The following is a 14383-nucleotide window of genomic DNA, read 5'->3' as shown; positions in this document are numbered from 1 at the left end:
GGGAATCCCCGAGAGCTCAACTGGAACTCAACGGGAACTCCGCGAGAACTCGCTGGCGTCACCTCTCAACCACTACTTCTGGCAAAAATGCCATGTGTCATCCCGACTCGGCTGTGGCCCTCAACATCAGTCCTTTCCTGGGCAAGCAGGCCATGTGCTGGCCCCATGAAAGGACAGCTCCTGGAGCTCACTGGTCTGCATTTTATCAGTGACGATTTGAAATTGGAAACACATTGTTTTCCTCGGAAAGCCAGACCAACAAATGTTTTCTGTTAAGGAAGAACCAAATACAAGCCACTTTGTTCTTTGATCCTTCCAGATTGTTTCAACATCTGTAAAAATGCCAAGATTCCTGACACCTTAGTATTGCATTCAAGAAATGGGACATTTCCCAGTCTCCTGGATGTGTGTGCTCTTGAGTGCGCCTTGAACCTGACTGGCCCGCCTGATGTAACTGCAAGATCCCCCTGGGACCGTGCTTCTCTCCCCTTCCTCCCTCTGGCTGGGCTCCCCTTTCTCTAATGTGCATCCCTAGCCTAGAAAACGAGGAGTGCTTCAGCAAGTCCCAGGGAGGTCCTACAGAAGAGAGGGAACCAAGGAGCAAGCTCGCAGGCGCTGATCACCAAACGCAACCCGCAAGCTCTTGACAAGAGCTGGGAGCGAGTGGGAAATTCTAGGCGACACAAGCTGCTCTGTCCCTCCGCCCGTAGCCTCTGCCTGGGGTGGTCCCAAGTTTTCCTCCAGTAAGTGCAGCTGTCTCATATATAAAAATGCCATGCCTGTATTCTTTTTTTTTTTTTTTTTTTAAGAGCATGCATGTGTATGTAAAAGGGGGGAATAGGTTCCCAGGGTGGCCTGCTCCTCTGCTTTGGGCCCCTCCTGACCACCCCAGGGAGTTTCGCATTCCAGCATGTAGCTGCCATCTGCTAGGAATAGAAAAGATTTAAGGCTTAAGAAACTTCTGGAGCAGTAACTATAAATTTCTCACACTGATGATTCCCTGAGTTTGCTGGAGCTTCTGCCCCCATGAGGGTGCACCTGGAGGAACCAGGACAGTGGGTATCATCCTGGGTCCAAAAATCAACACGAAAGTCTGGGTCTTGTATCAAGTCCATATGAGGACCAGGCTCTGTGACCACAGGTAGGCTGAAGACCCAGCAGGGAGCCCAGGCAGTATGAGGGGGTCTTTAAATCATGGCTCCCATAACAGCACTTGAAGAACACTACTAATGGGTGAATTCTTACTGAATCCTGTGGAAAAGGACCTGATGCCCGGGAAGGTTGTTGAGGAGATGTTTGCAGGAGAGGGATTGCTGTCCTTTGAGCCCAGTGTGCTGACCGGCATGGGCTTCTGTTCCTCAGCATCCTCTGTGCTTTGGAAGTTGGCAGCTTCCCTGGCCTTTCTGAGGAGGAGAGGTCTGTTGGGAGGCCCTGGCCTCCCCTTTCCCAGGTCTTTGGAAGAGAGGACTGTTTATCCCAGAGCCCTGGCTTAGGCCACCCAAGAAAGCTAACTGCCCTCAGGAGAAGGCTCCATGACTAGAAGACATCTGTATTTCCATTTTTTGTTCTCTCCCATCTGCCTGGTAGTCATGAATCTGTTTTTTTTTTTTTTTTTTTGAGGGGGGGGCATTACTGGGGATTGAACTCAGGGGCACTCAACCACTGAGCCACATCCCTACCCTATTTTGCATTTTATTTAGAGACAGGGTCTCACTGAATTGCTTAGGGCCTCACTTTTGTTGAGGCTGGCTTTGAATGCACGATCCTCCTGCCTCAGCCTCCCAAGCTGCTGGGATTGTAGGCATGCACCACTGTGCCTGGTGAATTTGTTGTTTTTTTTGGTTTTAAAAAAATCATATTTGGGGCTGGGGATGTAGCTCAGCTGTATAGAGTGCTCACCTTGCATGTGGAAGGCACTGGGTTCGATCCTCAGCACCACATAAAAATAAAATAAAATAAAGGTATTGCATCCATCTACAACTAAAAAATATATATTTAAAAAATCATATTCACTGAGAGAACTGACCTGCACCTTTCCATAAGGAACCTGTGCTGCTGCTGGTCAATAAGCTGAAGGCCTGGCCCTGTGGGTGCGTGAATCTAGCATCTCATTTATTTCCTTTCGGTGGCTTGGACGGGCATCAGATCTTTTCTTTGTGTGTCCCTGAAGCTTCCTAAGAGTTCTATAAATGTTTGTTGGACACTGATGGGATGAATTGGAAATAATGGTTATATGCTGGAGTTTGGAGGCTAGATGTGGGACCAAGAGATCCTATCCTCAATGTCCAGATTTGAGGATTTTTGGTTTTTTTCTTTTTTAAAATTGGAGGGAGGTGGTTTGCTCAGGACCAGAGTGGTGAATTTGCTGAGCCTTGTAGGACCCTGGTGGGGTGAGGGTAGGGATAAGGACCTTGAAGCCTGAGAGGCTGGACAGTGGGTGGTGACCAATCAAAACGGGCCAAAGCAGGAAAGGGCTGTTGCAGGCACAGGGAAGACCTGGAGGCGCATCCGGAGGTCTGGCGTCTCCCCAAAGGTGCAGCGTTCCAAGGTCAAGGGCGAATTCTGCTGGACCCCTCACTGTCGTGCTGGTTGGCTTCAATTCTTCTCCTTGATCTTGGGGATCTTGATACCCAGCAGGACGTCAGGCTGGTTCGCAGAGGGCAGTGGGAACAGAGGCGGCCACTCCCGGCTATTCCTTCCCCTGCCCCCACCCCAGAGCAACAGCTGGGAAGATGCCAAGGGCTTCGTGGGTGGGCAGAGTGCCCATTGCTGTGTGGAGCTGCAGAACAAATGGCCCAGACAGAACAGGCCTTCCAAGCAACGGCATGGAGGCTCCACCTTGTCTTATGTAATAAGAAACCGTGAGAACTTGTGACTCACTCTTAGGAGGCCGAATGAAGCCTTTGCATTATTTTATCAAATTCGGTGCACATCAGTCCCTAGGGGAATGCCGGCCAGCCGGGAAGCTGCTCCTGCTGCTGGGTTTCAAGGCTGGCCCTGGCCCTGGGGGCTGAGTTTATGGCCAAGGGTGAGCATTCCCATGAGGACAACCCCCTTAAAGCCACCGTCAGCAGTGTTGATATCGGGCAGAAGAGCCTGAACCCTTGGACAGTGGGGGAGCCCAGCCAGTGAACAGAGTGCTGGCCTGGGCCACCTCCTCTGCCCCCTGACCTTGACTTCATTGTTCCCGGATTCACATTCATCTCTAATGGGTGAGCAGCCTTTCTAAATCCAACACCGTGTGGTTGTCAGAAAGCAGGACATAAGCTCCTGGGTTAGGCAGCCAACTCCTAGGCCAGGTCAATCCACCACCCTAAGCCTCAGTTTCTTCATCTCTAAACTGGGCATGCTAACAATAAAAGCATGCTCCACGAGGCTGTTGTGAACACTGAATCAAATAATCCGTTTTCACCTACCGTCCCAAGTAGCAGATAACTATAGAGCCGTTTTACTTTAAGAAGCATTTTTGTCAGTTTGGAGAGAGAGGGGGATAGGTGTTGCGTTTATCCCCCTCTCTGTTTTTCTAAATGTCATTATTATGTGAGCAGAAAGGAGACCAGAAAGGAGCCTGTCTGCAGGAGCGGGTGGAGCCGGTGGCCTCCATGCCGAGCATGTCCCAGGGCCTCTGCAGCCCGAAAACATGTGATTCAGAAGCCGAATTTAATAAAGTTAATGAACAGTGAAGCATGGCGTAGGCTCCGCGAAGGAAAGGAAATTCTGACTCACTGCTGGCCACAGCGATCTGGGGAGAAACCATCGCTGCCCAAGGAATGTGGCTGCTTGGGCTATTGCCACACAGGCGGGGCTCAGCGCTGCCCACACGTGCTTACCTCCCGGTTGATCTGCAGACAGATCAGCCATCAGATCACATGTGAATCTCAGAAGGTGCCCTGTGTCTGTCCTTTGTCTTGAGCCATGTGTCATTTTAGGATGACCCTGTCCCCAGGATGCTAAACTTGGGCTGAAAAGCTGAAAAACTTGTCAACAGCGGTGCGGTGAAGTGGGACCCTGTTAGGGCATCCTCTGCAAGGTCATTTATATCAGAAGAAGAACAAAATAAGATGCACTGGCTGGAAGCAGAATTTAGTTGCCTAATAAGTCACTGGGAGAACATGGTTTCTTCCTCTATTTCCCTCTGCCTCCCAGGAGGCTGACTGAGAGGTTGGAGCTTGGTTTTTACCTCCCTGTGGGGCTCCTTAATGTCAAGGAGCTGGTGCTGAAAGATCTGAGAGATGAGGCTTGGGAGGGAGGGAGGGAGGTGTCGCCTGGTTTCAGCTCCCACTCTGGCCCCAGTCCTCGGCTACCCTGCCCCCACCTCCCCCCTTGGAACTCCAGGGCCCCCTGATTACAGCTGGGGAACCAACTGTGAGTCCACCCCCTCTGCCAGGTGAGTTAAAGTCCCAGGTTTGGAGTTAAGGGAAGGCCATTTGGTAGCAATCTGTAGCTGGGGTTTGGGATGAAAGCAGGGAGAGTGTTGTGAATCCCAAAGGAGGGGTGAAACCTATTTATCCCTTAAAACACCGCACACCTGCTGGGGCCTCATCCCCAGTTACCTGTAGAGACCATCACTCAGGACGTTTCTGGGTTGAGATGATGGCATTCCTAGCTCTCCTTGGTTCTCCCTCTCTGAGGCTGGTGTAAATACATGTGCACATACACAAATGTCTCCCTGCTTATAAGTGAAGGCCCTGAAGCAAGGTCCCTGTCCCAGAGATCACAGAACTCATCAGTATCTGGGGAGATCAATGTCCTGGAAGCCAGTCTGGGGGATGAACAAGAGTGGAGTGGTTGTGTTTGGGGGAGGACAGCTGTCCTGGGGCCCTCTTGGGTGGACATCCATCTGCATTAAACAGGGACCGCCTTGGGGGGATTGTCTCTAGATGGGGCGAGGTACGCATCTCCCAGAATCCCTGGTTTAAGGTGTGTCGGGGGAGACTCTGGCCCCTGACCCAGGTTGCTCACTGTGTACAATGTCAGCCTGGGGCATGGCAGCGTGGAGTGAGCCTGGGGCAGGCCTGGCTCCTGACCAGCTGCCTAAAGTCAAGACAGCCTCACGTCCCCAGGCCTCTTGCTCCCTGGTGACATGAGACCAGAGCAGGAAGCAGCTGGATATGCCCCCCTTCCCACACCCTGCCTCCGGCTGAGGATGGGCGAGGCGGCACTGCAGAATTCTGGCACCTCCTCGGGAAGTGGCTAATAAGCTTCCTACCCACAGTGGCTGTGCCAAGGCCTCCTTCGTTTCTTGATTTGCACACAACTGCTCCTAGATGTGTAACAGCCACGTTCTTCTCATGCAACCCCAAGACTGCAGCCCCTGCTATCTGGCCTCTGTTGTCTCTTGGCGACAGCCTTGATCACCTCACTCGCTGACTTTACCTCCCAGCATCCCCACAAACATGGAGTACTGTTGCTATTCTTTCTGCCATTTTTTTTTTAAAGAAGTGGTTTTGTAGAGAGTATGTTGCTGATGAGCCCAGTGCCAGTCAGGGGCATGCAGGTCCATGAACCATTGATTGGCACCACTGTTTTTACAGATTGAGTCCATTTACTACTTCGTGGTGGGGGACATTCCGGCGGAGTCCAAGGAGCTTCTCCTCCGGAGGGCTTTGGACATCCCACATCCTGTCCACACAGTGTCCTTCAACGCCAGAGGAGAAGGCATGGTAGCTTTCCTGAAGGATCTGAGCACCAAGACCCATGGCAGGTAGGTGGGAGGACGCTCGTGGGGGACTCAAGTAGGTGGCCCACTTAAGCAGGGCTAACAGTGGGTCTTGGTGGCCTTCTTACCCAGTCAGTTGCTGGATTCTCTCTCTGTTCTGTCCTCTTTAGTCTCTGGGCACCCTCCCCCTGATTTTCTTCTGTATCCCGTATCCTTCACACCTTTTTTGTTTTCTGTAGCTCTGATGCTTTGACTTGTTAGGGACTCTCTGACTCTGGAGAGACTGTCCTCCCAGGGTTAGCCAGTCCCTAGAAACAGCAAAGCAGGGGCCAGGGTGTACCTGTCATAGCAAACCAACTCACCCAGAGCCCACCCTCTCAGTCCAGGCTCTCGCACTCAGGACCACTGTCCTCCATGCTGGTCAGCCCAGGGCCAGGCACCAGACAGCTCAAGACAGACCCCACCCCCAGAGCTCACTCAGATGATTCAAATTAGCTAATCCTAAACCTGCTTACATTGCCTCCCCTTCCCCTGGCCCTTACCCACCTTCTCCCTCACCCCTCTGCCTCCTGACCAGTCCTGTTGGTCCCTGTGTGGCATGGTATACCCGCTTCTCTTGGGAAGTATCTTAGTCTACTTGGGCAGTGTATTAGCCAGCTTTGTGTCACTATAACAAATGCCTGAGGTAATCAACTTATAAAGAGCAAAGAAGGTTTATTTTGGTCCACAGTTTTGGAGGTTTTGGTCTGTGATTCATTGGCCCCATTTCTTTGGGCCTGTTGCAGGAGCACATGGCTCACCTCATGGCCAGAGAGCAAAAGAGAAGAAGAGAAGGGGATTGGGGTTCCACGATCCCTATCAAGAGTTCCCCAAATGATCTAAAGACCTTGCATTAGGCCCCTCCTCTTAAAGGTCCCACCATCTCCCAAGAGTGCCAAGCTGAGGACCTAGCCTTTAACACATGCGCCTTTGGAGGACATTCTGGAACTGAACTCTTGCACGCCGCCATAACAAAATATCAGAGACAAGATGGGTTAAAGACAGAAATTTATTTCTCAGCGTCCTAGAGGTTAGGAGCCACTTGGTTTCAGGTGAGGGCTCTCTTCCTGGCTGTAGACAGCTGACTTCTCACCACAGCTTCACCTGGTGGGAAGAGAGCAGGTCAACTCTCAGGTTCTCCCTTCCATTTCTTACAGGGTCACTAATCCTGCCTGCTCAGGGCCCAACCTGGTGATCCCAGTCAACCTTTACTCTCTCCTTATGGATTCTGTCTCCAAATACAGTCATACTGTGAATTAGGGCTTCAATATACAGAATGGGAAGTGGGAACCCAGACACAAATCAGTCTGTAGCAGTGACTGTCTTTTCAATAGTGATGGTCTCCTGAGCTGCTGGCCTTACTGCACCTGAATAATATTAATAAAACCCACACCTTTAAAAAATATTTTAAATATTAAAAAATGTCTTTATTTATTTATTTTTTATGTGGTGCTGAAAATTGAACCTACTGTCTCACACATGCTAGGCAAGCGCTCTACCACTGAGCCCGAGGCCCAGCCCATAAAACCCATATCTTAAACATGTCTCCCCTTCTTTGGTCTCTCTCTCTCTCTCTCTCTCTCTCTCTGTGCAAGTTTAGGTCCCCTTGGAGAGAGACCAGCCACTTGGTGGCCGTAAGGAGAATTCGTGAGCCTTTTCCTAAGTCAGCCTGTCTGAAATGGGTACACATTTTGCCCACAGCCCTTGCTCTTAAATGGAGCTGCTTGTCATAATGGCAGGGGAGTGTGCTGATGATGCAGAGGCCTGGCCTTGGCCTTTGCTGATTCCACATAACAGAGAGGAGCATGGGAATATGCAAATTTGCCCACCAATTTGTGTAATAACAATTTAAGGAGCTAGATGGAAATGTGGATTCTGATTTTCAGGGTCTGATGGGGGCTAGGAATCTGGGAGTCTGAGGCCATCCTCTGGTTACTCTTGGGTCCTCTGAAATCTTTTCATAGCAAGAACTTGACTTCCATTCTGGGTTCCTGAGCTTCCCCAGTACAGAAGGGGGCTCGCTTCCCCACCTTCACTGGGGGAGAGAAAAAGACAACTGGCAGGGCCCTTTGTCTTGCTTGTCCTCTGCTCTGTCACTTGGGGCACTCTCTGTGGGCATGCTACATCCCAGGGAGTAATTCACCACTGGAGAAGCTGTGGTTCCCTACTGACTGTGAGGAGGTGTGTTTTTAAGATAGGGCAGATGTAGATATGCCCTCCTGTGCCTGCCCAGGGCCCTCACAGCAAGCCTACCCACTGCCAGTGCTGCTGCTTCCTGCTCCACCCCTGCCCAGATACCCATGGCTCCCGGTTCCTCTGGCACGCCTTGGGCTGCTGGGCCCCAGATAGAGGACAGTTAATATCTGACCAGAAACAGTATGTCGTGGGCCTCTTAACTTGGAGGAGGTGGTCCCAGCTTATTGGCCTTTCAGGTGGACTCTGGCCCCCTAGACACCGAGTCGGTGTCTAGTGGAACCATCAGTGTGGCCTCAGGGCTATATTCCAATAGCTCTGCTGTATTAGAGTCATATTATATCACTATTAAGGGATTTGCTTCTGCACAGGCAAGGTGGTATCAGCAGGAGGAAACCTTCTCCTGCGCTCTTTTCTAATCTGGGGAACAGATCAGAGTGGAAAATCCTGGGCACCAAAGGGCTCACCAGACTCAGGGCGTGGGTTCCGCCAGGACAGACTTCTCCTGCCTCCCTCACTTGCCCTGCTAGGAGGTCACAGGAGGAAGGAAACTGGCAGTTTCTGTTCTAGATGAAGCTCTCGTAGGGGGCAGGCATGGCCAGTCTGAGTCCGCTGGCCTTAGAAGGGGGCACTGGAGTGAGATTTATTCACTGCCATGGAGTCTCCCCAGAACCTTTGAGGCAGGTGTGAGGCTTCCCATGGTCCAGAAGGTCCCTAGACCTCTCCTACCATTTCTTTGCCCATCTGTCCAAACCCAGGCTCTGCTGCAGGATTTTCTGCATTGAATGAGCAGGAACTGGCAGAGGCGGAACTCTTAGCATTACCAAGACCTTCTCTGCCAATCAAAATCTAATGCCCTGGTGCTGTTGACAATTTCAATTTCGGTTAGGGGGCGCTAGGAGTGTGACAGCCCGCAGCCCTGTGTGAACCTCACCAGCACTTGTCAAGCTTTAATGTGCACACTCACCCCGGGGACATTCAAGTGCATGTTCTGACCCAGCAGGCCCAGTTGGGGCATGGGGATGCGGATCCCTAGCCTGCTCTCAGGCCCTGCCACTGCGGTTGTTCTTTGGACCACACTTTGGGTAGACAGGCCCTGAAAACTTGCTTGGACAGCAATTCTTTTAACTAGCACTTCACCTGGGGTCCCAGGGAAGTATGTGTTTGCTGAGTTAAAGCTGACTGAGGCCCGTCCGCAATGGGAGAACGAGCCAATGCTGCCCATATCCCCAGACTTCAACAGGCCCGCACGTGGATGGCTGCTACAGGGTCACCGCATTAAAATCCTGAGTCATTCAAACTGTTGGCATGTTGGAACCCCAGGAACCAAAGAATAAATAGAAGAATAGGATATCATTTTCCAAAAACCAAAAAATATCATTTGGTTGAGCTAATTATCCTCTAATGAAAAGACATATCATCACTTAAAATCCCAAACCATTTTAGACCGGGAGGCTGGGGCAGGAGTATCACAAGTTTGAGGCCAGCCTCAGAAACTTAATGAGGCCCTAAGCAACTTAGCAAGACCCTATCTCAAAATAAAAAGTAAAAAAGGGCTGAGGATGTGGCTCAGTGGTTAAACCCCCGTGGGTTCAATCCCTAGTACCAAACAAACAAACAAACAGAAACAACCTCCCAAACCATTTCCAGTTCCGATACTCTTCTGCCTTCCTGTCTACTGGTGGAAATTGATAGAGTGTAAAGGAAAGGGGTGAACATGGTGAGATTAAGATGCTCAGCCCTAAGGAGACAGGAAATTCACAGTCCTGAACAGAGAGGCGCACTCACCCCTCTCCGGCTTCATGTGGAACGTCCTTGTGTTTCAGATTCCACGCGTTTGCCGAGAGGACAGAGTGTATGGAATTGCCAGCTTTCCTCACAGAGGCTGGTGACAATGTGATCACTTGGAATTCAAGAAAACTGAGAGGAAAACTCCCCCCAGGTACCTGGAACCCCAAAGGAGCCGCGTGGTTATCCTTCTTAACTCTGGGTGATCTCTGTCACTAGGTAGGGACCCCCTTTCCCTTCTCATTATGATGGTGGCGCAGGGGCAGAGCCCACAGATGTTCATGGGGGATTCGCAGCCTGGCCACCAGGCATAAGGTTATGGCCCAGGGAAATGGCCTAAGCGATGCGTGTTTACTCACCTGTGAACCTTCTGGAGGCATGGCCTTAGGTGTGTCAATGATGGAGTTAGTTCTAGGCAAATGAGGGCGCCTGCACTTCTGAGGAGGGGGTCCTGCTGTCCTCCCTGTGGTGAGCCTCAATGTGGCTCCAGAGTATGGGCTCTTCCTGCCTCTTGTGAGGGTGGAGGCCACACAGGGACCTTTATGGAGGCTGAATGAGCCTCCCTTTTTCACTCAAGAAATGAGGCCACAAAATCAGCCAGAAATAGGAATGTGACCTCAGGAAGTCTCTTTTTTGGGCTGATGAAATTGCAGAGTGCCCAAGACACTGAAAAAATACTGCCAAGAAAAGCAGGGACGCAGTCTCCCATCTGATAGTTAGATGATGTGGCTCCTGACTAGTTAGCAGCTAAGAAAGCCCACGCGTCTCCACCCGCCTGCGCATCCTCAGACTCCTGGCTCCAGCCTACAGGTCTCTGAAAGATTCCTGTTGACCTAATGGTGTGGCAAAGGCTCTCTGGGACCCTAAGGAGTGGGCAGTTAGTTGCAGGTAGTTCACAGCAGGGGATCAGGTTGGAACCCCGCATCTGATGCACAACTTCTCGGATTTAAATTCTTAGTGCCCTCTGGGCAGAGCAGGGGGTAGTTTCGGGCAGAACTCACTGGAGCACCCCTGTAGGTGACTGTTCTGATTGTCAAGTGGATGCCTCCAGAGAATGCGAGAAAATGCCAAATCATGAATTAGATGGATGCTAATCTGAGAAACAGTTACTTCTGGATGTCCTACTGAAAGTAACAAATAAGACTAATCCTTAGTGGGCACTGATTCAATCAGGGTGAAGAATGTATCACCAGCATTCTAAGCCTTGCCAGTTACTGTGAATGGGATTTGCTTTTGGTCTATGTAGATTTCTTGATGTCTTTGTCTGTTTTCTGCTGCTATAACAGAATGCCTGAGACTCGTAATTTATAAAGAGTAGAGATTTATTTGGCTCACAGTGCTGGAGACTGGTAAATTCAAGGGCATGGTGCTGGCATGGCATTCAGAAGCAAGAGAGCAAGAGAGGGCTGAACCTAATTTTTCTCTTTTCCTTTTTTTGTGTTGCTGGTGATCAAACCCAGGGCCTCACACCTGCTAAGCAAGCACTTTACCACTGAGCTACATCCCCATCCCCTTAACTTGCTTTTAAACCTTCTCTCTCAATAACTAATCCATGCCAGTCATAAAGACCTTAATCCATACATGAGGGCAGAGTCCAATACAGCCCCAATACTGTTGCACTGGGGATTAAGTTTCCAGCACCAGGACTCTGGGGACACACTCAAACCACAACATTTGCCATCTGAGTTGTGAGGGAAACCTGCCCGACCCCATAGCTTCCTGTTGTCCACAGCTATTATCTTCCCAGCCCTGGGAAGCATCAAATTAAATTACAGATAAAAACACTTGTCTCAGAATGGAGGTGTTGGTTGTGGCTTGTCACTCTAAATCCATTCCAGTGATCACACGTTCTGGGTTTGAGGGGGCAGAGTGTCAAATGCTCAATATGCAATCTTGTCTCCTCTTTCCGTCACAATGTCCCAGAATGCCAACGTTTCAAAGCCTAGTTCTCCCACTCAAGAAACTGCCCGGAAAACTTTGACAGACTCTTAAGGTCTGGAAATGTGTGGTTTCCCACTTCACAGCCGCTCTGTAGCCTCTTCTGCCCTGAGTCCCTCTCCCCATTGCCACATGGGCCCTTGAGAGCACTTATTGCTGTGGGTTTCCCAGGCCACCCTCTAGTTGTGTGTGGATGGTGTTGTGTGTGTGTGTGTGTGTGTGTGTTGGGGGGTGGCTTCCTTAGGAGATAATTTTGCCTCCATTGTAGATAAAACAGAGACTATCGAGTGAGGGCTTGGGGAAGCATTGTTTGTAGAACTCATTTGGCAATCTTAAAGACTTTCCTGCTATGATTGTCTTTTGGGGTTCCAAATCATTGGTTTTCAGAGAGCTTTACACCAATGCAAAAACAAAAACAAAGCAAAACAAAAAACTATCTGTGATCCAAATAAGAATGGTCTTCAAATTGTATTAAAATATATCATTGTGGCCATTTTTGAGCATACATTTCAGTAGCCTAAAGCACATTCACACTGTGCGACCACCCACCACCACTTAAATCTAGAACTCTTTCTGCCTTCCCAAACTGGAACTCTGTACCTGTTAAACAATGGCTTCCCATGTCTTTTTGGTGCTGCTATAACAAAATACCAGAGACTGGGTGATTTATAAAGAACAGAAATTTATTTATTTATTTATTTATTTATTTATTACAGCTCTGGGCACTAGAAAGTCCAAGATCAAGAGGGCTGGCAGATTCAGTGTCTGGTGAAGGCTTTGTCTCTGTTTCCACAGTGGGGCCTTGTTGCTGAGACCTCCACAGGGGAGGGACCTCAGGCCCTCCCATGGAAGAGAAGGTGGAAGGGCAGAACAGGGCAAGTGGGAGCTCCCTTCAACCTTTTATGAGAGCACCAATCTCTTCTGGGGGTAGAACCCTCATGACTCCTGTTATGGTTTGGATGTGAGGTGTCCCCAGAAGCTCATGTGGGAGACAATGCAAGAAGGTTTGGAGGTGAAATGACTGGGTTATGAGAGCCTTTACCCAATCAGTGCATTAATCCTCTAATAGGGATTAACTAGGCAGAACCTGTAGGCAGGTGGGGTGTGGCTGGAGGAGGCGGGTGTGGGGAGATGTGCCTTTAGGGTAGATATTTTGACTCTGGTCTGTGTCTGCTTCCCTCCACCACACCCTTCCACCGTGATGTTCCGCCTCCCCTCCAGCCCAGAGTAACAGAGTCGGCCGTCTATAGACTCAGACCTCTGAAACCATGAGTCTCCAAATAAACGTTTCCTCCTTAAAATTGTTCTTGTCAGGTTTTTTTTTTTTTTTTTTTGGTCACAGTGATGAAGAAGCTGTAATCAACCCTACTCCTAAAGGCCCCACCTATGAGTCTGTCACATTGGCTATCAGGGCTCTCAACGTCTGAACGCTGGAGTGCCGCGGGCATTCAGACCACAGCACCCGCGTCCCCTCCCCAGCCTGACGGACACGGTCCTCTCTCCCTTTGAATGTGCCACTGTAGGCCCCTCATATTAAGTGGAGTCACACAGGGTGCATCCTGTGACTGGCTTCCCTCACTTAGCCTCGTCCTCACGGTTCACCGATGATGTCGCGTGTGTCAGAAGTCCCCTCCTTTCTAAGCCGGGCAGGTTCAGTGACATGTACAGACCACATCCTGTTTGTTCATCCGTTCACCTGTGGACACTTGTGTGCTTCTGTAGCTGTTGTGAATAACACCGTTATGTCCACAATGTGCAAACGTTTTTCTGAAACCTGCTTTCCGTTATTTTGGGTATATACCTACAGTGGGCTTCCTGGATCATATATGGTAATATCATTTCTAATTTTTTGAGGAAGCTCAAAAACTCATTTTCCAATTTTTTCCACTGTTTCCCATAGTGGCTGTACCATCTTATGTTCCCAACAGTGTAAAATTGTTCTACAAGTTTGCCAACATTTGCTATGTTCTGTATTTTTGATAGTAATCATCGAGTAATGCGTGGGAGTTAGTGTTTCATTGTGCTTTTGATTTGCATTTCCCTAATGACTAGTGATGTGTAACATCTTTTTTATGTGCTTATTGAAATAAATATTTCAGTGTGAGATATATATATATATGCCACATCCCCAGCCCTTTTCATATTTTCTTTTGACACAGAGTCTTGATGAGTTGCTTAGGGCTTTGCTAAGTTGCTGAGGCTGGCCTCAAACTTGCAATCCTCCCACCTCAGCTTTCCAAGTTGCTGGGATTACAGGCATGCATCATCACACCTGGATGAATGCAATATTTTTTTTTAATTAGAGCTTTATAGCTCTACATAGTAGTTGGGTTTATCCTGACAAACTGATGCATGTTAATGCAATATTTTTAAAACTCAAAATTAATGCAAGAAAATTCATGATAATAAAAATAATGATCCAGCTCCCTTCTATCTTTTGGAAATTAACCCTAGTCATTGTCAAGGATGCTCTCCTGGGCCTTAGCCACTGTTTAGAGCTCCTAGGAGGTAGCTAAACATTTGGAGAGAGGGTCTAGAATGAGACATCTGTTCTGGCAAATAACCCTGGGGTCCCTGTTCTATGGCCTCACCAGCACAAGAAATCTCACTGCTGTCATGCCGGGCTCTGGCTGTCAGGCTCATGCAGATCCTGCTCCTCCTCCCTGGAGACACCGTGCAGCCTTCTTTCCAAGGTGCTGCAAAGAACTGGTGCCAGTTCCCACCTTCTCCTGGGGACTCCCTCATCTTCCCCAAACTAAGGGCAAT

General features: G+C 49.5%; 1 protein-coding gene across 5 annotated transcripts in view; it reads left to right on the top strand.

The window, feature by feature from the left end:
* LOC107154118 (von Willebrand factor A domain-containing protein 3B-like) overlaps nt 1-10906 on the top strand; it is an 83557-nt gene extending 72651 nt beyond the window's left edge. For 3 of the 5 annotated variants that reach the window (XM_048810311.1, XM_048810309.1, XM_048810310.1), the window contains exons 6-7: nt 5535-5704; nt 9718-10906. In XM_048810311.1, the coding sequence (XP_048666268.1) occupies nt 5535-5704; nt 9718-9898 (351 nt within the window). In that variant the 3' untranslated portion in view covers nt 9899-10906. Of the gene's footprint in view, nt 1-13; nt 296-5534; nt 5705-9717 lie in introns of those variants that run through there. The other 2 variants (XM_015499706.2, XM_048810312.1) reach the window with 2 other exon arrangements.
* The last annotated feature ends 3477 nt before the right edge of the window (nt 10907-14383 follow it).

This window comes from Marmota marmota, unplaced genomic scaffold (assembly GCF_001458135.2).
Source record: "Marmota marmota marmota unplaced genomic scaffold, marMar, whole genome shotgun sequence".
NCBI classification, from domain to species: domain Eukaryota; kingdom Metazoa; phylum Chordata; class Mammalia; order Rodentia; family Sciuridae; genus Marmota; species Marmota marmota.
This window is presented reverse-complemented; position numbering and strand designations above follow the sequence as displayed.